We start from the raw sequence: 22,206 nt of genomic DNA, 5'->3' as shown, positions 1-22,206 counted from the left end.
TCCTACTTCAGACATTTGGATTCTACAGTAATATAAACAATTTAATATGGCAATCAGACAATACAATAGAGGTGAAGGTCAAGTGAAGTGTATAAATAAGGCCAATTAGCTGATCCTGTGTACCCTTTCCCATAACAATACCAGGAAGATGAGGGAACCCTTAATTAATTAAATAAAAAACATATAAAAATATCTTATTGAGGCATGTTCTCTGGATGTCAATACCATCTTGGGCTCCAGTACTACCAGCTGAGCCACTCTGGCAAACTGCTGCTTTTGATCTAGAAAGGCTCTCAACACCTTATAGTCTCTAGCTTATACAAAGATTTTCAATTTTCTTCAATCCAGTGCTTCAGGGCAGAAACTGGTCACCAGCTGGGATCAGGAAGCAACTTCCTCACGGTGTGATACTGCATGAATTACATGAATTGTGGGTCTGGCACTGAGGTCAACAGAGAAATTCCCTCTCTGATTTCAATGAGAATTGGATCAGGCCTGTACCCGTCTGACTGTCAAGATTTCAGACAAAGTGAGCTGTTGTTATGGCGATCTTAAAAGATCAAGTGTAATAATTAAAAGACAAAATAAGTATTTACTAAAAACATTTTATAGAAAAAGTATGTACAAAAATTACAACTTTTTATAGAAAAGTTAATGTTATTGAAGCTGCACACTGAACACAAATAACTATTTGCTACATTTCACCGTTAAAAGTCAAGAGGGTAAGAAGACTGGGGGAAATGAGAGTGCCAATCCACAAATGGAAATGGTAGATACATCAATTTGTCTTCAAACGAGTCCTTGTCAGATATTGCTTAATAGTTGTTCCCCGGGCTAAGCGTGTCTTTGGATTACTGGGAAATAAAATAGGATTATTTGGTTTACTCCCTGTTGTGCTACATACATTCTCCCAGAACAGAGTGACATAAAAGTGTACATATGGAGAGAAAAAAGGTTGGAAATGCCTGGGAGCACTTCCTAAATAAAATTGGGCACATTATTCTATAGCAAGCAGCAGAGACAAAGTGATGTAAAACATCTGTGTGTAATAGACAGTGGTATCTGTCTTAAGTTACTGTCAGCTGTGAACTTGTGCAGTCCCTAGGGCTTCTTCCCAATCCTGTTCCATCTGTGTCTCCCTGAGATCTCTAGGTCATATAGACTTTTTCTTAATCATATGGATGGTTTCCACTTTTAGGCTGCAATGAGTGCATCTGAAATTCTCTCACATTTCAGGATTTTTTTTTTTTTTTTAAATAAGCACCTAAAATAACTGGACTTAAAAAAAAAAAAAAAAATCCACTGTCATATATATGATGTAGTTGCATATGTTGCGGAGGCATTAAATAATACGGGGTTCAGCTAGGATATGTCAATGGGACTACTCGGTTGGTAAAGTGAAGCACATACTGCACATAAGACTTTGAAGGATCAGGACCACCACTTAAATCTGGAGGACGTTTAATGCAATTTTGCAGTGGTACTATGTTAAGTAAGAGCACTGTGTTAGCTGAATAAAAGTTCTTTAGAAATTATTTTCTTTTGAAAATGTATTAGGCTAAAAACTGAAATATATCGTTTGAAAATGAGTCAGTTTTGTGAAAAAGAAACACCGTATACCCTCATCAGATTGCCTCAAATTGTGCTGGCCTTAATCTCAATGAATGGTATCTAAGGGGTTGGATGTGCCCAGTAAGGTTTTTGCACTGATATGAATGGGAGCAGGGTCAAGCCCTTACTCCACAATTCCATTGAAATCATTGGAACAACGTGCAAAGTAAAGCCTCGATCCTGCAAACACCTACACTCAGGCTTAATTTTATGCATTGAGTGTAGTCCCATTACAGGATTAGGACCTCAAGTATTATGTAATATGAATAAGGGTGGCACAATCTGGCCTTCACTTACCTAGATAGACCCAAAGTATTTACACCAGTGAAAATCAGGAGTAGTTCAATCAAAGTCAGTGATGACCAGTGTGAAACTGGTGCAAATTCAGACTGCATTCAAGATTTAAAAAGCCACCAAATAAAGCCAAAAACTCCATGGTGTGCAGTCAAAGAAGTCTTAAATAATGCTTCAAAGGACTAGTTGAGAAAAATATGTAATGTATAGGAGATATGACTGCACTGCAAAGCAAGTTTCTCCAGTAAGCAGTGGAACAATTCAAAGAATTGATTACCACTGAAATTAATATAATTTACTCTGTGTAGAAACAGCAAACACAGATTGGACTCATATATTTTTGAATATCATCCTGCATGTGCTTCTTTTGTCTAACCATTCAAAGCAAAATGATTGCTGTCAATTCTTACCTAAGAACCATAAGAATAGGTAAATAGAATGACTGGTGTACCTACTTTTCTGACTTATATAGACAATGCAAGTGAGGTGACTGATATAAATTCATTTCCTGTTCTCCATAAACAAGGTTGTAGGGTGAATGCTACACCTATTTTTCCTGTAGGCCATAGACCAGGTAAGTAGGGCCATTTGCTGATTTTCACCATTTCATGTCTCCTCAGGCAACTTTATTATATAAAAAATATAGGGCCAAAGTCTCTGCTGACTTTGAGTTACATCTGCAGAGAATTTGGTTGATACCATTTCCTTGCCCCACTTGTCTTTCACTCCCTTTTTCTTTCAGAAATAGATGGTATTTCCACTGAACCTGGGCTAGATCTAGTGCAAATTGATGTGGCTCCACTAAAGTCACTGGAGCTGTGCTGATTTACACTACCGGAAGATCTGGCCATATTGCCTATTCTTAATAAACCTTTCACTTTTGAAAAACAGTTCTAATCTTACGGCTAGCAAATATAATCGGTTCAGGTAGAAAAATAAATGCTATGGGTGCCCCACCCAGCCCTGGAAATAAAACAAAGATCTAAACTGTATTAATTAAAGAAGCCCACGCTGAAGCACAGATAGTCATGTATCCTCTTCAGGACTGAGAACGTTCTCCTTCAAATCTGAGCCATCAAGCTCATTATTCTGCATCACATCATGTTCCATGGCATCATGCCAATCAACATGAATGAACCACATCATGTCATGCTTGATGTGAGACAAATAATGTGGTACTCCTCTGAATGCAACATTTAAAGAAAAACACCTGAGTTCTGGATCAAATACTCATTCTCAGTAAGTACAGTGATTGCATATTTGAACACGCTGTAAGTGTGCTGAAATCTCTGTAGTACAATATTAATCAATTAAGCAGATATGGGATTACCAAAGTGTTCTGGGAATTCATAATATTGACTGATTTCAATAGCTCTGCTGTGCCAATTCAGAGGTTGTTTTTTTTCTGTCATCTACACAACATCCAAATCAAGGCAAAAATAATCTGTTTATTCAGGCTCTCATCCCACACAGCACTTAAGCACATGTTTAACTTTAAACACGTGAGTATCCTATTGATTTTTAACTGGAGTACTCCATGCTGAAAGTTAAGTACATGCTTAATTGCTGCTGTCGTTTAATTGTTGCTAGCCTTTCATTTTAGGAAATCTAGGGTTCAAACATAGGGATTGATCCTGCAAACCTTACTCCAGGGAGTAGTCCAACTGGTGTCAGAGGGACTACTGTGCATGTAAAGATTACTCACAGGAGAGTCATGATTGAGAGGGTTCAAAGTGGTGTTCATGACAAGATCCATTTTCCAACCTCAATCTCATCCCCTATGCAAATCTAGTCCTGCTGCAAATCCACCTCTCCTGCAGAGGTACTTGAGATGCTTTGGTAAAGTGGTATGGGGAACTTTGGACAGTGCCAACCTGCACTTGATCTGGTTTTAGCCAAAGCTAGACATGCTAAAATCCAGGCAGCGACTAGAACAGCGACTACACTGCTGCTCTTCCCTGACTGTTAGGATCATTTCTCAGAGCAATGACACCTCTCACAGGACGAATTGACCGTGGCAATTTTTGCATTGTCACTATTGCTTTGAAGTCATTGCATTGTCGTAGTGGCTTCCTCCTCCCTCTGCCACTTTAAATTACAGAATTTTAAAAAAATGATTCCTTTGGGGCATGGTTTTATGTTAATCATTTAGCTGATCAAAAAGGCTCCGAAAAAGCTTGCTTCTTTGTCCATGTCAACTATATCCTCATTACTGACCGAGACAAAAATCCTATCATCCCTTTTTAGCTGAAATACTCCACCTTGATAGATGGAGTAAAGTCCATATTCTGCCTTTTTAGACCAGCAGCTAGTTCTTGCACTTTTCATGAGCAGAATGGGCTCTGGATAAATAGTTAGTTTGTAAATATACTGGACCAGTTGCTTAGGGTTTCTGATTTGTTCAAACAGATCTGATTCTGAATCCTCATTCTCAGGTTCACGGAATCGAAAGTAAGTTTGAGAGTAGATGTAATAAAACCCTGTTCTGGGTATGATTAACTCCCCGTTTTTCAACTCCACGTTATAGAGGAATGAATGGTCTTTCCTTGAGGGTTCCCAGGTGTTTATTTTCTGCCCAGGACCTCTTCTGGAGAAGGAATCTATTTGAGGAAAAAAATAAAGAATATAGAGCTAAATAACTCTGTGTACAACAAAGTCCACTGTCTCCTAGCCGATGAGACTGTTTTTCAAAAACTAAATAAGAGCAATGTGCCAGATCCTTCCCCGTTGGCTTCAGATGGCACAGAATCAGGCTCAATCTCTCTTAAAGATTTCAAGTTTCATAAGTAGCAATTCAGCGCTTCACTTTGGGTGGGGACTAAAGTTTTTTTTTTTATCTTTGTATTTGTATCCTTCCCCACTGCTGCCTGAAACACAGAATGAAAATGAATCCAAGTGGCCACATGGTTACTGAGCAAAACAGTGTGAGAATTCTAACTCACCCCTGGTTCCCTCAAAAGGTTTGAGAACTTTAGCAAGCCCTTCAATAAAGCTGGTGTGAAATTCAAGTCTGTTTAGGCTGTCTATTTTTTTGTGCGCCTATCACCATAGCTTGTAGGCCCTCATATACACGTCTTTCCTCAAGAAGATGCCGCAAAGGAATAGATAGAGTTAGAAGAGGGAATCTTGATATGGAAGGAAGCTGTAGCATAGATACCCAACTTGAATGGGGTTGATGCTACAGCTCACGCTAGTAGAAGAATTATTCTGATCAAAATTAGAAAATCTTTTTAAAAAAAAAAAAAAAAAAAAAAAAAAAAAAGCTTCTCCCTGTTTTCTGGCCATAAGTTTTCATTTAGTCCATGAGAAACATGCAGAAAAGTGTGCCTATAATAATCAATCTGGTTTTATTCATTTCTGGAAAATCACAAAGCACACACATTCAGTGATCCTTCTCTATTTTTTATCCATTTTCTTCCTTTATCAATATAGCAAAATATCTTACTTGGTCTGGATAGAGAGCTTTTCTTACTGCTGCTTCCTGTTAAGTGAGCGGCTATTCTGTGTCCAGGGTTCTGAGATCCCTCTTCTTCAGTTACTGGAAGAGAAATTTTAGCTACATGAAGATAAGAAATAGCCATTTTTAATTTCAAATTAGAATCAGAGAAACAACAAAGCCATTGTCATCTCCATGGAAATATAAGTGACTAATTACTAAACTGACAGTATTTGATGATTTATGTGTTTGTCAAAATATTTTATTTGACCAATAAAATTGGTTGAGATTGAAGTGTAATAGTTGATAAGGTCAACATTTCTCCAAACTTCCTATGCTCTCTTTGAAATGCCTTTTGAAGCCTTCTATATGTTTCCCCAAAAAACCCAGTGTTAGTAGCCCAGCATTTACGAAATACCATATACTTAAAAAAAAAAAAACAAAAAAACAAAAAAACAAAAAAACTTGTGTGCTTATGGAAACGGTAAATATCTTTTAAAGCCAAATTCTGTGGTCTTTACTCAAGCAAAATTCCATCTGACTTCTTGGGCCAGAATGCTTCCTGATAGCCCTCCTGAGGCGGAAGGCTCTGCATCAGTTTCAAAAGAGAGCTGTGCCTAATCCTTAATTCACATAGCTGCACAACAACTAAAAACTACTTGCTCTCTGAAGCACAGAGAGGTTAAATGAATTGTATAAAATCACTGAATCAGGGACAGGAACAGAAGCCAGGAGTTTCTTGAATCCTGGTTCCAGCTCTAATGACGTGACCACATTTTCTGACTGCTTGGTGTGTCTCTTAAAAGAATACCAATTAACACTAACAGTTACTCATTTCTCATGCTTTACTGCAGAAGACCTGGACAACCAAATAAGAAATTAGGAACTATTCTCTACAACTGGAAAACATATGCAACCACTGCACATCTACTGCCACCACAGCTTCTTTTTTTATGTGCTAAATAAATGTGTTACATTGGAAAAAATACCTTTCACAGCAGATGAAATGTTTTCCTCATAGTTTCTTGATATCATCTGCAAACACACATAAGAAGAAATCAGTAATGCAATGAAACAAAGATGCCAGAAACACAACGATTCCACACACTCTTATATGCCATGTAACTGAACAAAATCCAGCATTTGACCATCAAACAAATTGTATCTCTTTTAGGAAATAAAAGATGAAATCAAAAGGAAACTGTATTATTAATTTCTCACAACAAACTGTTATGCAATAACTTTAAATATCTGTGGCAAAATTTTCAACAGAGCAAAAAAGCTCTATCACTTGAAACCATTACTATTTCTCCACTCATGGGATGGGGATTTTGAATAGCAATGCAGTTTCCGTTAGGCCAAGATGGCTCCTCTATTGAGATTGTAATAGCTCCATGAGAACAACAAAAGCATTGTCATCCCCATGGAAATGTAAGCGTCACTGCCATTATCCAAGAAATACTGAGATTACAGAAAGTAATGGCTCTGGGATACCTTAATCTGCATTTCATTGACCCAACAGGTTTCTTTCTAGCATAGAGTTAAGTGGATTGGGGGAGCAGCTACTATGCATATGCAACAGTTGTTTCTCTAAGGAACACTCTGCGTCCTAAGAGCATCTTTCCAGTGATACCAATGTTAGACGTTGTAGTGCAGACAGCGTGCAAGGCATTTTTACAACCATGCTGTCTAATTGCAGGATTGCAATGGTGCAGAAAAATGTTTATGAATGTCCCATCGTAAAAACCTACTAAGTTAAAATAGTGAGCCAAATTCTGCCCTCAGTTATACCAGTGTAAATTTGGAAAAACGCCATGGACTTCAGTTTGGGCCAATATTTTATTTAAAACAGACCTCTATTAACATCATTATATAATATCTAAATTACTATTAATTTACTAGATCAGTGTTTCTTACCCTTTTCAGGTTGGCAACCCCTTATTCAAAGTAAAATTAAATTTCACAAACTTCTCACATTTGCAATAAAAGTGAGAGTAAAAAAAGTATCAATGATAAGCCTATATAATATATTAGTGTGTATGTGTGTGGGTTTTGAAAGGTTGACAGAGAATATTTGACCTTAAAGGGCAAGGGTGTGTGTGGAATGGGGGAGCAAGATTTCCAGTTTAGCTTATCATAAAATTTTCAATCTTCATGGCACCCTTTGCCCTCAACTGCCTTTCATGTCCCCCTAAGGTTGTTACCCAACTGTTGAGAAACTCCGTAACAGACTAATTGCAGACTCATGGACTGTATAATTTCCTTCTAAAATTCAAGTTACATAGCTTCTTAAATCAGAACACTGCTTCCTAATCTTCCCCCTTCCTATAAGTAAAAAAAGTAAAATAATTTTTTCTTTATCCAATCCTGCAATCACTTCACAGGCAGAATTTCACAGAAGTCAATGGGAGGTTTGAGTGCAGCTCAGTTACAGTGTCTAGTTTCTTTAGGACTCACAGTTTGCAAGATAAATTTCAGCCTGCTGTGAATTTTTAGGGATGAGTTTTAAAAATCCCCTGGATTTCAAAAATTAACATGGTGATTTGTTGCAGGGATTTTTAATCCCTTTGGTTTCAAACAAGGCTTCCTTTATTTTCACTGGCCAAAATGTGCAGATTTGGTCCTCTATGTCATCTGGCACTGGTAAAAAATCACAGAGAAAATCACTTTCTTTCCCGAACACGGAACTCTATCAGAAAACAGTATTATGCCTACCCCCATTCTCTCTCTTTCTCTAATTCACTGTTGGGCTTCTGCCCAGAATCTCCATCCAGAGCCCTTCCTAGCTGTCTTCCTGCTACACTATTTAAAAAACAATACACATTTCCTGACAATATCAACCTCTACCTGCTAATAGTAGTGGCATGTCTCATATCACTCCATTACCACTTGCTAGGGTAGAAAATCTTGGGTTAAATACCATACCTGTTCTTTGTACAGTTGTGAGGAAGGAAGTGAAAAGTGGCTTTCTTTAAGATAACAGGGACTGTGGGAAAGATTTTGATCTCACACCTGTTACATTTCCATGGGCTTGAGTGGAATCACTCCTGATTTACTAATGTGAGTGAAAGGAGAATCAGGCCCTACAGCTCCATGCTGTGTAACAAATGAGAAGGACAGACAGACATTCTACATTGTAGGCATGCCAGACAAACATTAGTGGATGAACCCCTCTTTGAGACAAGCTTCATAATAACTGGTCACCTGCGCTTTTTGTCTCCTGAATACAGTGAAATTCTTGTAGTGAAATGGCAATTTTTGTTCTTAGAAGAATTTCACTGCAAGCAGAAGGCCTCTTATAACTGGAATTGCGATTTGACCAGTAAAATGCAAAGAAACAATTTGGGATTTGCATTTTACTTCACTAGTTGGAGCTGAACTCTCTGAATTGTATTGAATTGTAATAACCAAGCTCTACCGTTTAGTCTGTGTGAAAGTTCCAAAGTACCTTTTTAATTAACTTTCCTAGTTGCCACTTTACTTGCCAGCAGGGGTCACCCTCTCTTTCTTCATTTTCATTTAGATCCACATTTCTTATGAAAGTTCCCAGATCTTCCCCCGTGAGACAAGCAATGCCGCTCTTGGTATATGTGTCTTGGAGCTGTGTTAGAAGGCAATACACTAGTTAATTCACTTAACGTGCAAATATGGTATATTTCTAAAACTCCTATGTTTAGGAAAACCCTTTATGTTCTAAATAACATTTACCAATATGCTACAATGAGTAATGATTTTTATAGAGAAGAGTTAATCCTGACTTCATATATTTATTTAGTTACAACCTGAAACCTGATATGCAAGAATACATGTACATTTTTATCACTATGGTCATAAACTGGACGTCCAGAACTTCACTGAATGAGTTTATCCACTTGTAATACTTAGGTCACTAATGCTGCGAATTATTTTATCACATCTAACACTGTTAGAATTTAGTTCCTTTACACAAGGGATCTTCCTACAGTAGTTCTGAAGATGAGCCTGAACATCAGTCACTAATCCTCTCCCCATGTCTGCACTTCGGACAAATTCCACCCGATTCAAACCTTGCCGCTTGGGGCATTTTTTGTAATGGACGGGGGCCCAGAAGACCACATTCAAGCCCCTTCGCCATGAATTTTGAGGAAGCCTGGTTTCAGATATGATTCCACATCTCAGTCTTGTAACTTGGGCCCCTCTCTACCTCATCTAGCTACAGAGAGAATTCCTCCTGATGTGTAAAGAGAGAGAATGACAGCAGGGCCCCACTGAAGTCAATGGCAAAATTCATTGGGGTCAGGAAATCACCTACATAGTTTAAAATAGTAAATAGTATAGTGAACAACAAAACTCTTCCTTGAGCTCTGCTGCTGCTGCAGGGGATAACCGATTATGAAAGCTCAAGCTGGCACTTGTTACTTAATGTAAGAGCAGGTAACCTCAGCAGCCTAGAGTAAACTCCTGTTCCCACTGAATTCAATGGTTCATCATCCCACACAGCTCCTGTTAAGACCTGTTCGCCAGTAAACTTTGGAAAGGAAAGACACCAGTGAACATGCAAAGCATTCAGACTAGCGGCTTCTTCTGGATTTAATCATTTAAATTCAACCATTCCTATATTAAAGGATTTTTTTTTTTTTTTTTGGTTTGTTAATCTGCTGCCTCTGAAAGGAAATTTACTTCACATGTCAGTTTCAACTCTCCTTCAAGGTTGGGATGTTCAGTATCAGAGAACAGGGTGACTATTCCCTACACCTCCCCCACCATTCCCACCCTTTCCTGTCTGTTTGAAAACAAAGGAGGTTAGCCATAGATTTCCCACTTAAGTAGGATGGAGAGAATGCATCTGACACTGCAAATCTTATCTCACTTAATCTCAAGCCCCTGATCTTTGTGCAGTAGCATCCCCTTATGTTTAAAAATACTACCATATTTCTATATTAATTGATGCAAAATGCTGTGACTGAGAAGAGTATCCTCACAGGCTTCTGGATCATTACGGCAGAATAGGGTGGTATTTTTAATATAAGGCTTCTTACTTTGAGAACTTCACTTAAATTGATGGAAATAAACTATACAGATATAAGCACCTTTATACTAGTGTAACTGCATTCATGCTAGGGGGCTGGTTTCTAAACCAATATAGTTAAATTGGTACCAAACCTGTGTGTAGCCCCGCCCTTACCAAACCATAACACGTCCTTATTTACTTTCTCCAAACTAGTCATTCTATCATATCCCCCCTTAGTTGTCTCTTTTTTCCATGCTGAAAAGTCCTAGTCTTATTAATCTCTCCTCATATGAAAGCTTTTCCATATCCCAAATAATTTGTTTCCCTTTTCTGTACTTTTTCCAATTCCAATATATCTTTTTTTAGATGAGGCAACCAGATCTGCACACAGTATTCAAGATGTGGGTGTACTATGGATTCGTAAGGAGGCAATACATTATTTTCTGTCTTCTTATCTATCTCTTTCTTAATGATTCCCAACATTCTGTTACTTCTGACTGCTGCTGCAAACTGAGTGGATGTTTTCAGAGAACTATCCACAATGACTCCAAGATCTCTTTCTTGAGTGGTAACAGCTAATTTAGATCCCATCATATGTATAGTTGGGATTATATTTTCCAGTGTGAATTACTGAGGTAACTTTATTGTACTAGTACCTGGCACTGCTGCAGCATCTTGCATCCACAGAACTTAATGCACTCTGCAAACACAACTGTGGCAGGGAAGTATTAGACCCATTTTAGAGGTTAGGGAAAGTGAGGCACCAGAGTATTATGATGAATTAAATTATATTTGTACAGCACATTGAGATCCATGCTATAGAAATGTTAAGTAGAGTATTACTAGTGAAATATTTCTAAAATGTCACCCATTATTTAAGGGCAGTATCTGGATTATGTTTTTTCAAAGTAAACGAAGTCTGTTTTCTTCATTGTCCTATATCATGGATGTATAATCAACTCTATTGGGCAGCCTAGGCCTGAGTCACTGCTTTTCAGTACTCCCCTCTGATAAGACAAATTAGGCTGTTCAAAAGCTTTATCCATTTTATGAACAACAGATGGTTACCTTTAGCTAATCAGATGACTATCACTGGAGAGAAAAATACCTAGCATTAAACATCCCACAAAGTGGGTTTCTGCCCACGAAAACTTATGCCCAAATAAATTTGTTAGTCTTTAAGGTGCCATAGAACTCTCACGGTTTAGCATTAAACAGATCTTTAATTTGTACTGATGGCTAAAAGGATCTGACACCTGGCCAGTGATGATTATTTGACAGAAGTCTAGAAATACGGATACTATGAAACTGCAAAAAGAAAGGAAAAGAAGGACCAGGCACACTATCACTAACCATAATCCACATATACAAATTAAGGTACAAACTGTATTTACAGTTCTAATGTAGCAATACCTTACATCTCTGTGTAGGAGAACATAAAGGACGTGTATAATACAGACACCATATCATTTTATTATACAGATACCTAAGCTATTTTCAGCCCAACAGATATTCCCTTCAAAGCCACCAGAGTTAGTCTTCACACCAGATATGGGTGAATTATTGTCCTGCAATAATAATAGTTATAGGTAAGTATTGTTGGACATGGTTTATCTGGGATAGTAGGGCATCTTTTCAAAAGTTCAAAACATACATATCTGGAAGAAAATCAACTAGAGGAAAGTGCTGGAGTTACTAACTGCTCATGTTCAAAAGCTTGATTACAAAGGACTTTGAACCAAGTATATGAGGGTTGGAACAACTTTGTGTACAATTCTCTCATTGCCAGTACAGTGTAACCCATTTTCATAAGACATATGTGCTATTTTTGTAGATCGTCTCACCAAACATGAAGCTATCAGAGCAACGAACTCAGCAGAGAGTTCCCCAGTTTTCTACACTCAGGAAGTCTGAGTATTGATCGCAGAGTGGAGCAAATCATTTAACAAGAATTTCACAAACCATTTGATTTAACCATCTCAAAAGAAACTGCAAGTACAGTACTACTAAATTTTGCACGTGGTAAATTCCAGATATTTTGTATTTATAGAGCACCTTTCAAATGCAAAGATTTCAAAACACTTCAGAAATGATATACCTAGAGTGCTACTTGTGTGCAGCCACCTCTGGAGCTAGGAAAAGCACTCAGACGGACACACAGATGGCAGGACAAGAAATGTTGATGGTCATCGAGACAAATCCACTACCTCTACAAAACTGCCATGGGGTCGTGAATGTCCACATAGGACCATGTTTTTAAAGTCTTGTGACAGTCAACCAGCCAGGAATTGCATGAAACTCAAATGATCAACTTAAAAAAAGACAAATGGCTGAGCTGACCTTCCAGGATATGAACCTTTGGTAGCAGGGAGTGGAAGGCATAGTCTATCATATAGACATCCCCCTACTTACTGCGTGGGGTGCAATGATCAGCTTGTGGTCTGTCTGAAATTCTATCAGGATTAGTCACTGTCTGAAAACAAAGTATTGTTGTTGAGGGCTTTTAAAAAGAAAAAGGAATAAAAGGTATTTTGACCTTGTTTTTTTGTCTAAATCCATGTTTGCCTTTTGGGTGAGAAAGCTAGCTATCTCCTAGCCTTCTAAGCACTATTAATGTACCAGCAGGTCTGCCAAGCCACAAATTAAGAGTGAAGAAAGAGCAACTTTGGAACATTTTAATGAAAAGCCCATTTCAGGTCCTGGGGGAGAAAAAAAAAGTATCAGGTGAAGTTTTAAAACTTATTTTAAAACTTCTCATTGCTTGATCTTTGTATTCTGCACACAAACCCAGCTAACCAGTAAAGCAAACAAACCCAACTCTTTGTTTTGCAATGAAAGCAAAAGCTCTGACTCGCTCAGGCTTTCCTGCGAACAGGAACATTCCCAAACTCCAGTTCACCTCGGGCTCAATCCTGCTCCCTCTGTAAACACTGGGAGTTTTGCCCCTGCCGTCAGTGGGACTAGGATCACTCGTGCACAAACCTCCAAGTTGCTTTTCAACAGGACAAAGGCATCCGTGATGCGGGTTTTCCCCCCCTTGGCCAGATTTGCAGGAAGAGGGAGAGACAGCGAGAGAAAGAGGAATTGCCTGCAGGCTGGCCAACTCAGCCTGCAGATCGAGCAGCGCTGCGCCGCGCCTGACACCCTAGCCCACCGCAGTGGGACTTACCTGTTTCAGCTCATTAGTGAAGTAAAGGAAAGTAACCGCCACGCAAATGGACTGTAGCAGCACGGCGGAGATCAGCACCAGCCCGCAGGTCTGGCCAGTGCTGGGGCCAGCCGGAGGCAACCTCATGGTTGGTTGGGTCACACAGCCGCCCAAAACTGAGAGGGAAAGCGGAGCGAGCAAGCGAGCCAGGGCAGGGAGGTTGTTATTGTTTGCTTTGTTTAGGGTGGAGTTCTTCCCGGTTCAGCAGAGCTGCAGACTTTGTCTCTCATCCACCTCCCCCCCCCCCCCCCTTAGAGTCTTTCCCGGCTGGCTGATCTCCAGGAAATAGAGGGGGGGGGGGTGAATCGCACCAAAACAACCCCACAGCTGAAGTCTGCATGTGAAAAAGGGCAGCCACAAAAATCCAGCTTTCGTCTTTGCAGAACCAGTGTGTCCTTGAGCTCTGCTTTCTTTGCTGTGCAGGCAAATAGATTCAGGAGGCTCATTTGAATGCTAGGCTCTGTTGTTCATTTAAATAGCTTTGGAAAAGCTACTCCTTTTCGCAAACATTTCCTTGTTCCTTGTAATGCTGTAGTTTTGCTACAGAGTAAATAAATACAGCGCCTGATTCGCTTGTGTAACCCCATTGAATGCAATGGAGTTATTCCAGATTTACATCAGAGGGAATAAGGTCAGAATCACTCATTTTATGTATTGAAAAATGCAATAAGTAAAGCAACACCAAGATCCTATTCTCCATGCTGCAAGGTACACACACACACACACACAAAAGAAAGGGGGGAGGTTGGGGGGGAAGAAGAAGGAACTGAAAGAAGGATCCTTCATGGAATGGAAGCAGCTGTGGTTCTCAGCTGAGGGACAGGCTCTGCTCTGCTCTGCTCTCAGTTCAGTCTGGGGACACAGGTGAGGATAAATGGAGGTGGGAGCGGATGGGGGTCCTCACAGCATCATTCCACCTTCAGCCTGCACCGAGTGTGCAGTGTAAAATATTGCTGACTCTGCCCACCTGAACTTATGCTTGTTTCCCTCAGCTCGCATTGAACCATCCTTTGAGGAGCATTTGTGGGCAGCTGCCATTAGAGCCATTGGAATATAGTTCTTAAGACACTGGGCCTCTGTGGAAATGCCCGCACCCTATGCTCTGAGGACCACAAGATTTCTTTGAATATCAAGAAGGTGAAGACCTCTTGAAAAAACAGTCTGGAGGAATCTCATGAATTCACATTCATGGAGTTTCCTGAGCCTTATTTGATGTTGCTCCTAAAGCCTCAGGGTCTGGAGTCAGATGATAATGTAAGAGTCTCCTTTAATAGCCTTTACCTATAGAGTTGGTGATTCCACTTAACTACTAGTTGATTGAGACCAGGCCAGTGGATGACATTCCTGGCTTCCACTTCCTCCCTCCCCCCATCCCTGCCTTGCTCAGTAGAGAAGACTCCCTTTGTAGCACTCCCTTTGAAGTTGGTTACCTCAGATCAGGGTTTTAGTTCTTTGGCTGAGTTCTGTGTGGAGCTATTTAGAGCTGTTTAGCTATAAAGCTATTTAGAGTTAGGTGCCTAATCTTTGTGAATCCCACCCAAAATCTCTTATGCCAGTTCTACACCCACCGGGAACTCCATGACAGGGAAATCCTCAGAGAAAGAGATCTGCCTTCTATCCAGCCCATTTGTGCTGCCTGAGTGGCGCAAAGGGGCCAGATCTAAACAGAGACCACTAAAGACTTTAATGGTGTGGCCCAGAGGTATTCTCCTCCAGGAAATGTTAACTTAAATACCCCCACCCACGTGGTGCAATCAGGTCCATTCCAAATACAAATTCTTTTCTCTTCAGAAGTACTGTGATGATTTCAGAGAGGGTGGGCTACATTAGAGCCAGGAATTATTTAGGTTAGTCAATGCTAGCGAAGATTGTGGAGAACTTCAGAGAGGACTTTACAAAGCTAGGTGAATAGGCAGCATGGTGGTAAATTAATTGTTGACAACTGCAAGATAATGAAAACGAGAAGGAATAATCTGAATGATTCATACACATCGCTGAGGGTACGTCTTCACTGATGGCGGCAAATGCCGTCAGATCAATCTATCCGGATCGATTGAGCAGTCAGTGAAGACTCATTCCATCGATCCAGAAGTCAACTTGTTAAAACCACCCCCTCAAGCGCAGTGAAGACACCGTGCACAACGGAAGTTAAGAGGTTGACAGGATTTACGCAAGCTACTCTGCATAGCTTACGTAACTCCCGTTTTCTGCTGCCGAATTTTAAGGTAAGTGTAGACCAGCCCTGAGTTCTAAATTAACTGCAACAAGTCAAGAAAAAAACCTGGGCATCATTGTGGATATCTGAATTAAAACCTCTTCTGAAAGTGTAGCAGTGATTAAAAAAAAGATTTGGTTGCATAATAAATACAGCAGAAAATTGTTGACTACAAATATTATAAGGTCATTGCAAAACTATTGGTCTCTGCATTGGGAGTGTCTATGGAAAGTTTTGTTTTTAATCATTTTGAAACTGAAAGGCTGTCACCTCCCCACCCCAAATGCTGGAGATTATAGTATAATAGGGAGCAGAACTTCCTCATAGACAATAACAAAGGCAGGGGTTTAAAATGTGTTCTGTGGCCTGATAATCAAATAGAGTGAAGCCAAAGGGGGCTGGGCTAGTAATGGCATTGCCAAGAAATGCTGTTCCTGGAAGGTAAAGTTTGCCAGTTTCAGGATATTTTCCATTGCTTGAATAGCCCAACCCCTGCCACGGTGCAATCTAGTTAACAGCATAGGCAGGAGGAGGAAATGAAAGGAAAACCCTCTCTTAGGTTGATGCACTTTCAACTCAAACATGTTTTTTAGATATTTAACTAAAGATTGGTTTAAAAAACATTCGCTTTAAAAAGTGGCCAGTTAATCTATAACTGTGGAAATATTTGACGAAAGTCCACAGGGCTGACTTGAAAGCAAGGTGCTGAATTTTTTTAAACTAAAGCCACAGTACGTTCACTGCTGTGGTTTAGCTTTTTCTGTTCTCTGGTATCTAGATTTTAAAAATAAATATCAAGTTGATATGCCTTCATCTCGCACAACAGGATAGAATTTCAATGCCTGGGGTAAAGGAATAAAGCAAACACTTCCCAGCATTTTCCATGCAGGATTTCCTTATTTGACAAGGTACACTTGGGAAGGAAGTTGGACACTAAATCATAATAGGGACAATCAGTATCTAGTGCAAAACATCAAGCATATAACTGGAGAGCAAATTTTTTTTTTTTTTTAAACAGCATTTCAGTGTTGCCAAATCTCAAAATGATTCTATTTGCAGTGTTGTTATAGCCATACTGGTCCCAGGATATGAGAGAGACAAGGTGGGTGAAAAGTTCCAGAGGGGGTGAGGTAATCAGGAAAAGCTTTTCTCAGGAAAAACTTCCTAACTGTAAAAACAGTAGGACAATGGAATAAACTATTGTTTAGGGAAGTTGTGGAAGCCCCTTCAGTGGAGGTTTTCAAAAAGAGGCTGGATAGGCATCTGTCTTGGATCCTGCATCTTGGCAGGGGTTAGACTAGATGACCCTTGCAGTCCCTTTTAACGCTATGATTCTGATATATTTTATTGGACCAACTGTTGTTGGTTGAAGGTACAAGCTTTCGAAATTCAGAGTTCTTCTTCAGGTTTGGGGGAAAACTCTCACAGTGTCTGGTGAGCTAAATACACATTGGGACAGATTTCCCCAGACCTGAAGAATTCTGTGTAATTTGAAAGCTTGTACCTTCCACCAACAGAAGTTGGTCCAGTAAAAGATACTACCTTGTCTCTCTCCTATCCTGAGAACAATACGGCTACAAGAATACTGTAATAATGATGATTAGCACTTCAAGGCAAGGGGCAAATAATGATTTACTCACATTGCTTATATTGCTTCTTACAGACAGATATGTTTTATTACTCCCCTTTCATAGATCGTTTTTATGGGAAATTGAGACACCAAGAGCTTGAGGTTTGCCTAAGGCTGCATGGCAAAATATAGAGAGAGGCTTTGCACGCGGGGATTTTCAGTCTTATTGCCTGTGTAGCTGCCCAAGTGCTAACTAGTGTAGACAGAAAAAGCTACTGTCTGCACCAGTGCAAGTGAACCATGATAAGTAGTACGAGTGCAGATTATGCCTTATAGTGCCTTTGCCAGCCTGCGACAGGGGTTTGCACTGGCACAGTTACGGAGGCATCTGGCCATCAAAGGCTGCGATCATGGCCAATCTCCTGTGCCGACCAGGCCTAAGACTATGGAATCGTTTAATGCTACCTGTGAATATTTCGAACTGGGCTGGTTTAACCCTTTGCTTTGTAAAGCCACATTGTTTTACCCTCTCCTCTTGGATTGTGGATTTATACTCTATCGCTTGGTTAAAAAACTTTAGGGGAGGGGAGTGACTTGCAGTTTAATCTTTATGAAGGAAATTCAAGATAAGAATTGTTTCGTAATACCTGGGGATAGTTATCTCATACGGATGGCTGCAGGCTGCAATCAGCCAGTAAAAGTCGCTCTTCAGGTCAGTTACATTGTAAAACTACCCCCATGGCCAACTCAGTTAAACCAGTAACTCAGGGTTTGACTTAGCAGAAGATAATAAGCAATCCTGTATGATTTGTGGCAAAGCTCATTTTTCTCAGCCATCGTAAGACAACAATCAAATATATATTTGGGACAAACAGGCTCTGTTACCTAGAGGAGGAAAATGATTATGTGAAAATAGACCTTTCAGCAGAGAGCCATCTATTGCCGGGAATGTAAAATATTGGCATGTACTCAAGTACACCAACACCATCTAAAGGAGAGAAAGAAACTGAGAGCGAGAGAGACTCAGGGGCCTAATATTAAAAAGTGGATTCTTAGTGTTGCATGTGCAATTTTGAAAGAGCAAAACTTGTGCGACAATGAGAAGAAAAGAATTGTTCTCTTCACTAGCGTTAGGAAAACAACATTATTCCTAATGCTTCTTTCTGTTTCACTGTATAGCCTCTCTATTTTTTTACTGGCTAATTTCCTGCTACAGTTTTAAGAAAAAAACACACAGAACGTACTGACCCATTAAGTGAGGCTATAGGTCAAGAATGGCCCATTCCTGGTTCAGCATGGGATGAGGGAATGCCGGGGGATGTAGTCCAGAGGTTGATGGGAGATGTAGTGCAGACAACATGTGATGAACAGCAGGTGATTGCAAAACTATATAATGCAAATATTTGGGTGTGTTTTAGAAAGAGCAAGGAGAGGCAAGACTTGGAGTAGGGGGACTTCACCAAGTGAGCTGGGGAAACACCCCAGAAAGTTTTGAGGAAAAGGCTTGGAGGAGGCCTAGAGACAGGTAAGAAAAGAGCAAAGCACACTAAGGAGGGGTAAAGAATGTGGGAAAAAAAGGCTTGGGATAACACACATGAGTGTGGGCTTGAGGTCTGTATGGGTACCGGTACCTGTGCCTGTGTAACTCATGTGTTACAGGTTCCCCATAGTGTCTAATCCACGGAAAAGAGGATTGTGTTGTAGATGTTCCCTGTTTCTCCTTTCCCCCCTCTAACTCTGGAGGTCCCCATTTAAGCCCTGGTGTGTTGGCCAAGATGGCAGCTGCCACAGTTGTTTAGAGGCCTTATGCCGGTATCTCCAGTGAGTGTGAGAGGAAGACCCCTTTTGCTCTCTTCTAGCAACAGAGGAGAAAGTTGTTGCCTGGGGAGAACCAAAATAGAAATTGTTTAGCTTAAGGAGGGCCAAGAGTCTCTTTAGTCCTGGGTCAATGAGGCAGAAAAATGTTGAGCCCAGGAAGAATGAAGAAATGTTTTGTTTTGGACTCTTTTGGTTGCTCTAGAGGGTCAAATCACTAAAAAGCAACCTACCTAATTGACCCTCCCATAGAAGGGAGATTGCAAACCTGAGGAGAAATGGAGACACCTGAACTGGGCAAACTGAGGCACAACCACACCCATTGGTAGGTAAGCTTTTATTGTACTTGAAAAACCTAAAAGTGCATGTTCTCACAATTGCAGTGCACTTGTGCTACAGTTTAGTCCACCTCCCTGCATGCCAGATAGAACAGAGCTAGGCTAAATGGGAACGATTCAGCAGTTGGCTAGGTTTTTTTGTTTGTTTTGGGTTTTTTTTGTTGTGATCCTTTGATGCGAGAGCACCTTGCTGATTATGTGCCTTGCTATTCATTCTGTTCTCCCCATCATTGTGGCTTCCGGGAACCCTGTCACTAAGAGAGTTGATATGATTCTATTGCATGACAGGCAAGGGGACAGGATTTGGGGCTTTGTATCTCTTGCACCTTTCAGAGGACAACTCTGTGAGGGCTTCCACCCCGTCTCTGTGCTGTAAGGTCTGTGGGGTGAGGCCACTCTGCAGATCCATTCCTCATTGCCCCTTACGAAATAGGGCCTTAGCAGCCTCCCCAATGCGATAGCGTTTGTCTAGCCAATTGACAGCCTTGGTAGAGAATTTATCCTCCACCACCAAGGTGGGACTCTCCAGCACATAGCCCAGACAGCTGGGCTCAGTAGAGGGAGAGAGATTTGGTGTTCCCTCTATCACTCCAAGTTCCTGTGATAGTTGAAGATCCTGCGGAAACATAGGGGCCCAGATTCACAAAGGGATTTAAGCATTGCAACGGTGAGTGCCTAACTTTTAGGCATGTAGAAAATCCCAGGAACCCTGCAATCTGCAAAGCCTGAATCAGGTGACTTTGTTCTCTACACAACACATGGTGGGAGAGAGAGAAGTGCCTTAGATTGCAATCCACAGAAGCCAGCATGCTAGGGGGGAGCTTCCTAAGATAGCCAATGGGAGATACTGCCAAGAGGAGTGTCCTAAGCCCCTCCCCTCTCTTGGAGATGGGTACCTCCTTGCAGCCTGGACTTAGTTATGTATCTGTGCTTGTGATCCACCAATGGGAACCTGTCTGCTGGTGTCAAACCGCTTATGTGCCTAATAAGCTTTGTGAGGGAATGAGTCTGGCACCTACCTCATGCCACACAAAATGGCTGGAGGAGGTGGTGCCCCAATTGTAACTTTCAGCCCAGTGGTTAAAACACTTGCCTGGAATATGGGAGACATAGATTCAGTCCCCCTGTGCTGCCAGAGGGGGGAGGAAGGATTTGAACAAGGGTCTCCCATTTTCCAGGTAAGTGCCCCAAATACCAGCCAATAGAGTCATTCTTTCACCAGTGCAATGGCTATGTAAGTATTCATAGTGGAACAGTCATTGGGTGGGAGAGAGAGAGACTGACTCTGTAGGCCGTTGTTTAGGGCATCCATGTGGGAGGCCGCAGGGTCCAGTCCCCCTGCTCCAATCACTCTTTCATTATTGATCCAGAGTGGAACAGCTTCAAGGGAAAGAGACTTAGCAAGCCCCATATTAGAGCATCCCATAGCTCAGTGGTCTGAGCACTCTCCTGAGACCTGGGAGACCACTCTTCAAATTCTTTCTCCCCATCAGGCAGGGCAGGAAATTGAACCCGGGTCTCCCTCATCCTAGATGAGTGCTCTGATCACTAGGCTAAAAGCTATAGCATGAGCACTTCCTCCTCCCCTGGCTGGATTTTGAATGGGACCCAATCTAGGAGGCAGCCTCCAAGCATGCCCAACAGATTGGGCCCTGCACGCAAGATATCCATTCATCTGTCCAACTATGGATCGCTCTGGGGTTTAGATGGAAGATAAGTGACTGGACGCTTAGAAAGAGGCAGCAGAGTGCATTCCCAGAGGCAGAAACTTAAGCACTGAGGGAACTTCTATCCTGAAAAATTGTCAAGTGAGTTTAGGTGCCTAAGGGTTTGCTGGGAATCTTGTGCATTGCAGTGGAGCTTAAAACTAGGACTTGGGTGCATAAAAGCCAGACTTAGGCATTGAAGTCCTTCAGTGGTTCAGGAGCAGGGTGATCACATAGGGTGATCATTAATCTGCAGCTTGTGTCACTTGTGATAATGTACTGGGAACATGGCAATATGTGATCTTTATCCCATGATACCTAAATGTACAGATTCACCCAATATGACCCCAGTGAGAATTTGGCTGTCTCCACTGAAACAAAGGTGTGGGTCTTTCTTGTTTTTACAGCAAGATAACTAACATACCATAGTTATCTCACTCTCCAATCCTTGTGGAGACAAGGTAGCTGTAATTTTAACAGCAAGATAGCTAGCTCGCTGAAGTGAACGTTATCTCTTTCTCTCCCCATCCCGCTCTGCCACTTCTTCCCCTTCCACCCCCGCTGGCCTTGCCTCGTTTATTTCATGGTGAAACTACAAGGCCTTATCTCTAGTAAGGCAGGCCAGGAACAGTAACTGGGATTCTGGTGAAAGAGTCTTGGGGGGGAAAAAAGTATCTCACTTATTTCTAGAACCGTTTTCTTGCTGATAGCAAAAAGAGTTTCAAATGTAGGAATATTTCTCTCAAAAGGAAACTGTCAATACGAACTGCAATTAAAAATCCTTCTTTGCTCTCGTTACTAATCATGCCTCAGACACTTTATGGGCAAGTCCGATAGAATTTAAAGAAAATTAAAGCTCCTCTATACATTTGTTTTAACCTTTTATAGATTTATTTGTGTGTGTGCGTGTGTGTGTGGTTGTTACACTCTTGGAGGATACTGATTTTTGGAGTTGTGTGGGTTTTTTTTTTTTTTTTTTTTTGTGGTTCTGAGGAACTCAGTGGACCCGCAACATTCTGTCTT

General features: G+C 40.8%; 1 protein-coding gene across 3 annotated transcripts; it reads right to left on the bottom strand.

Annotated features, from left to right (window-relative positions):
- Positions 1 to 605: 605 nt before the first annotated feature.
- On the bottom strand, positions 606 to 13,750 carry TNFSF10 (TNF superfamily member 10). Of its 3 annotated transcripts, none has more exons than XM_067536652.1 (5): positions 13,501 to 13,750; positions 8,790 to 8,942; positions 6,331 to 6,376; positions 5,351 to 5,461; positions 606 to 4,505 (listed from the first exon to the last, which is right to left on the bottom strand). In XM_067536652.1, the coding sequence occupies exons 1-5, from the start codon at positions 13,624 to 13,626 to the stop codon at positions 4,054 to 4,056; spliced, it is 888 nt and encodes a 295-aa protein (XP_067392753.1). In that variant the 5' UTR covers positions 13,627 to 13,750; the 3' UTR covers positions 606 to 4,053. The 3 variants fall into 3 exon arrangements, with proteins under 3 accessions (XP_067392753.1, XP_067392754.1, XP_067392755.1); XM_067536653.1 differs by having other exon boundaries at positions 5,351 to 5,443; positions 13,501 to 13,748; XM_067536654.1 differs by lacking the exon at positions 8,790 to 8,942 and having other exon boundaries at positions 5,351 to 5,443; positions 13,501 to 13,749.
- Between the last annotated feature and the right edge of the window lie 8,456 nt (positions 13,751 to 22,206).

The sequence above is a fragment of the Emydura macquarii genome, unplaced genomic scaffold, assembly GCF_026122565.2.
Source record: "Emydura macquarii macquarii isolate MOO-44397 ecotype Brisbane River unplaced genomic scaffold, CSIRO-AGI_Emac_v2 contig_3603, whole genome shotgun sequence".
In the NCBI taxonomy this organism is placed as follows: domain Eukaryota; kingdom Metazoa; phylum Chordata; order Testudines; family Chelidae; genus Emydura; species Emydura macquarii.
The sequence above is the reverse complement of the archived record's forward strand: the minus strand, read 5'-3'. Positions and strand labels throughout refer to the sequence as shown.

Excerpts from the sequence above, each read along its gene's own strand:
- TNFSF10 (XM_067536652.1), bottom strand. The coding sequence starts at position 13,626 with ATGAGGTTGCCTCCGGCTGGCCCCAGCACTGGCCAGACCTGCGGGCTG. Across the intron at positions 8,943-13,500 it reads TCACTAATGAGCTGAAACAG|CTCCAAGACACATATACCAA; the intron begins GTAAGTCCCACT and ends CTTCTAACACAG. Across the intron at positions 5,462-6,330 it reads CATTTCATCTGCTGTGAAAG|CTAAAATTTCTCTTCCAGTA; the intron begins GTATTTTTTCCA and ends ATCTTCATGTAG.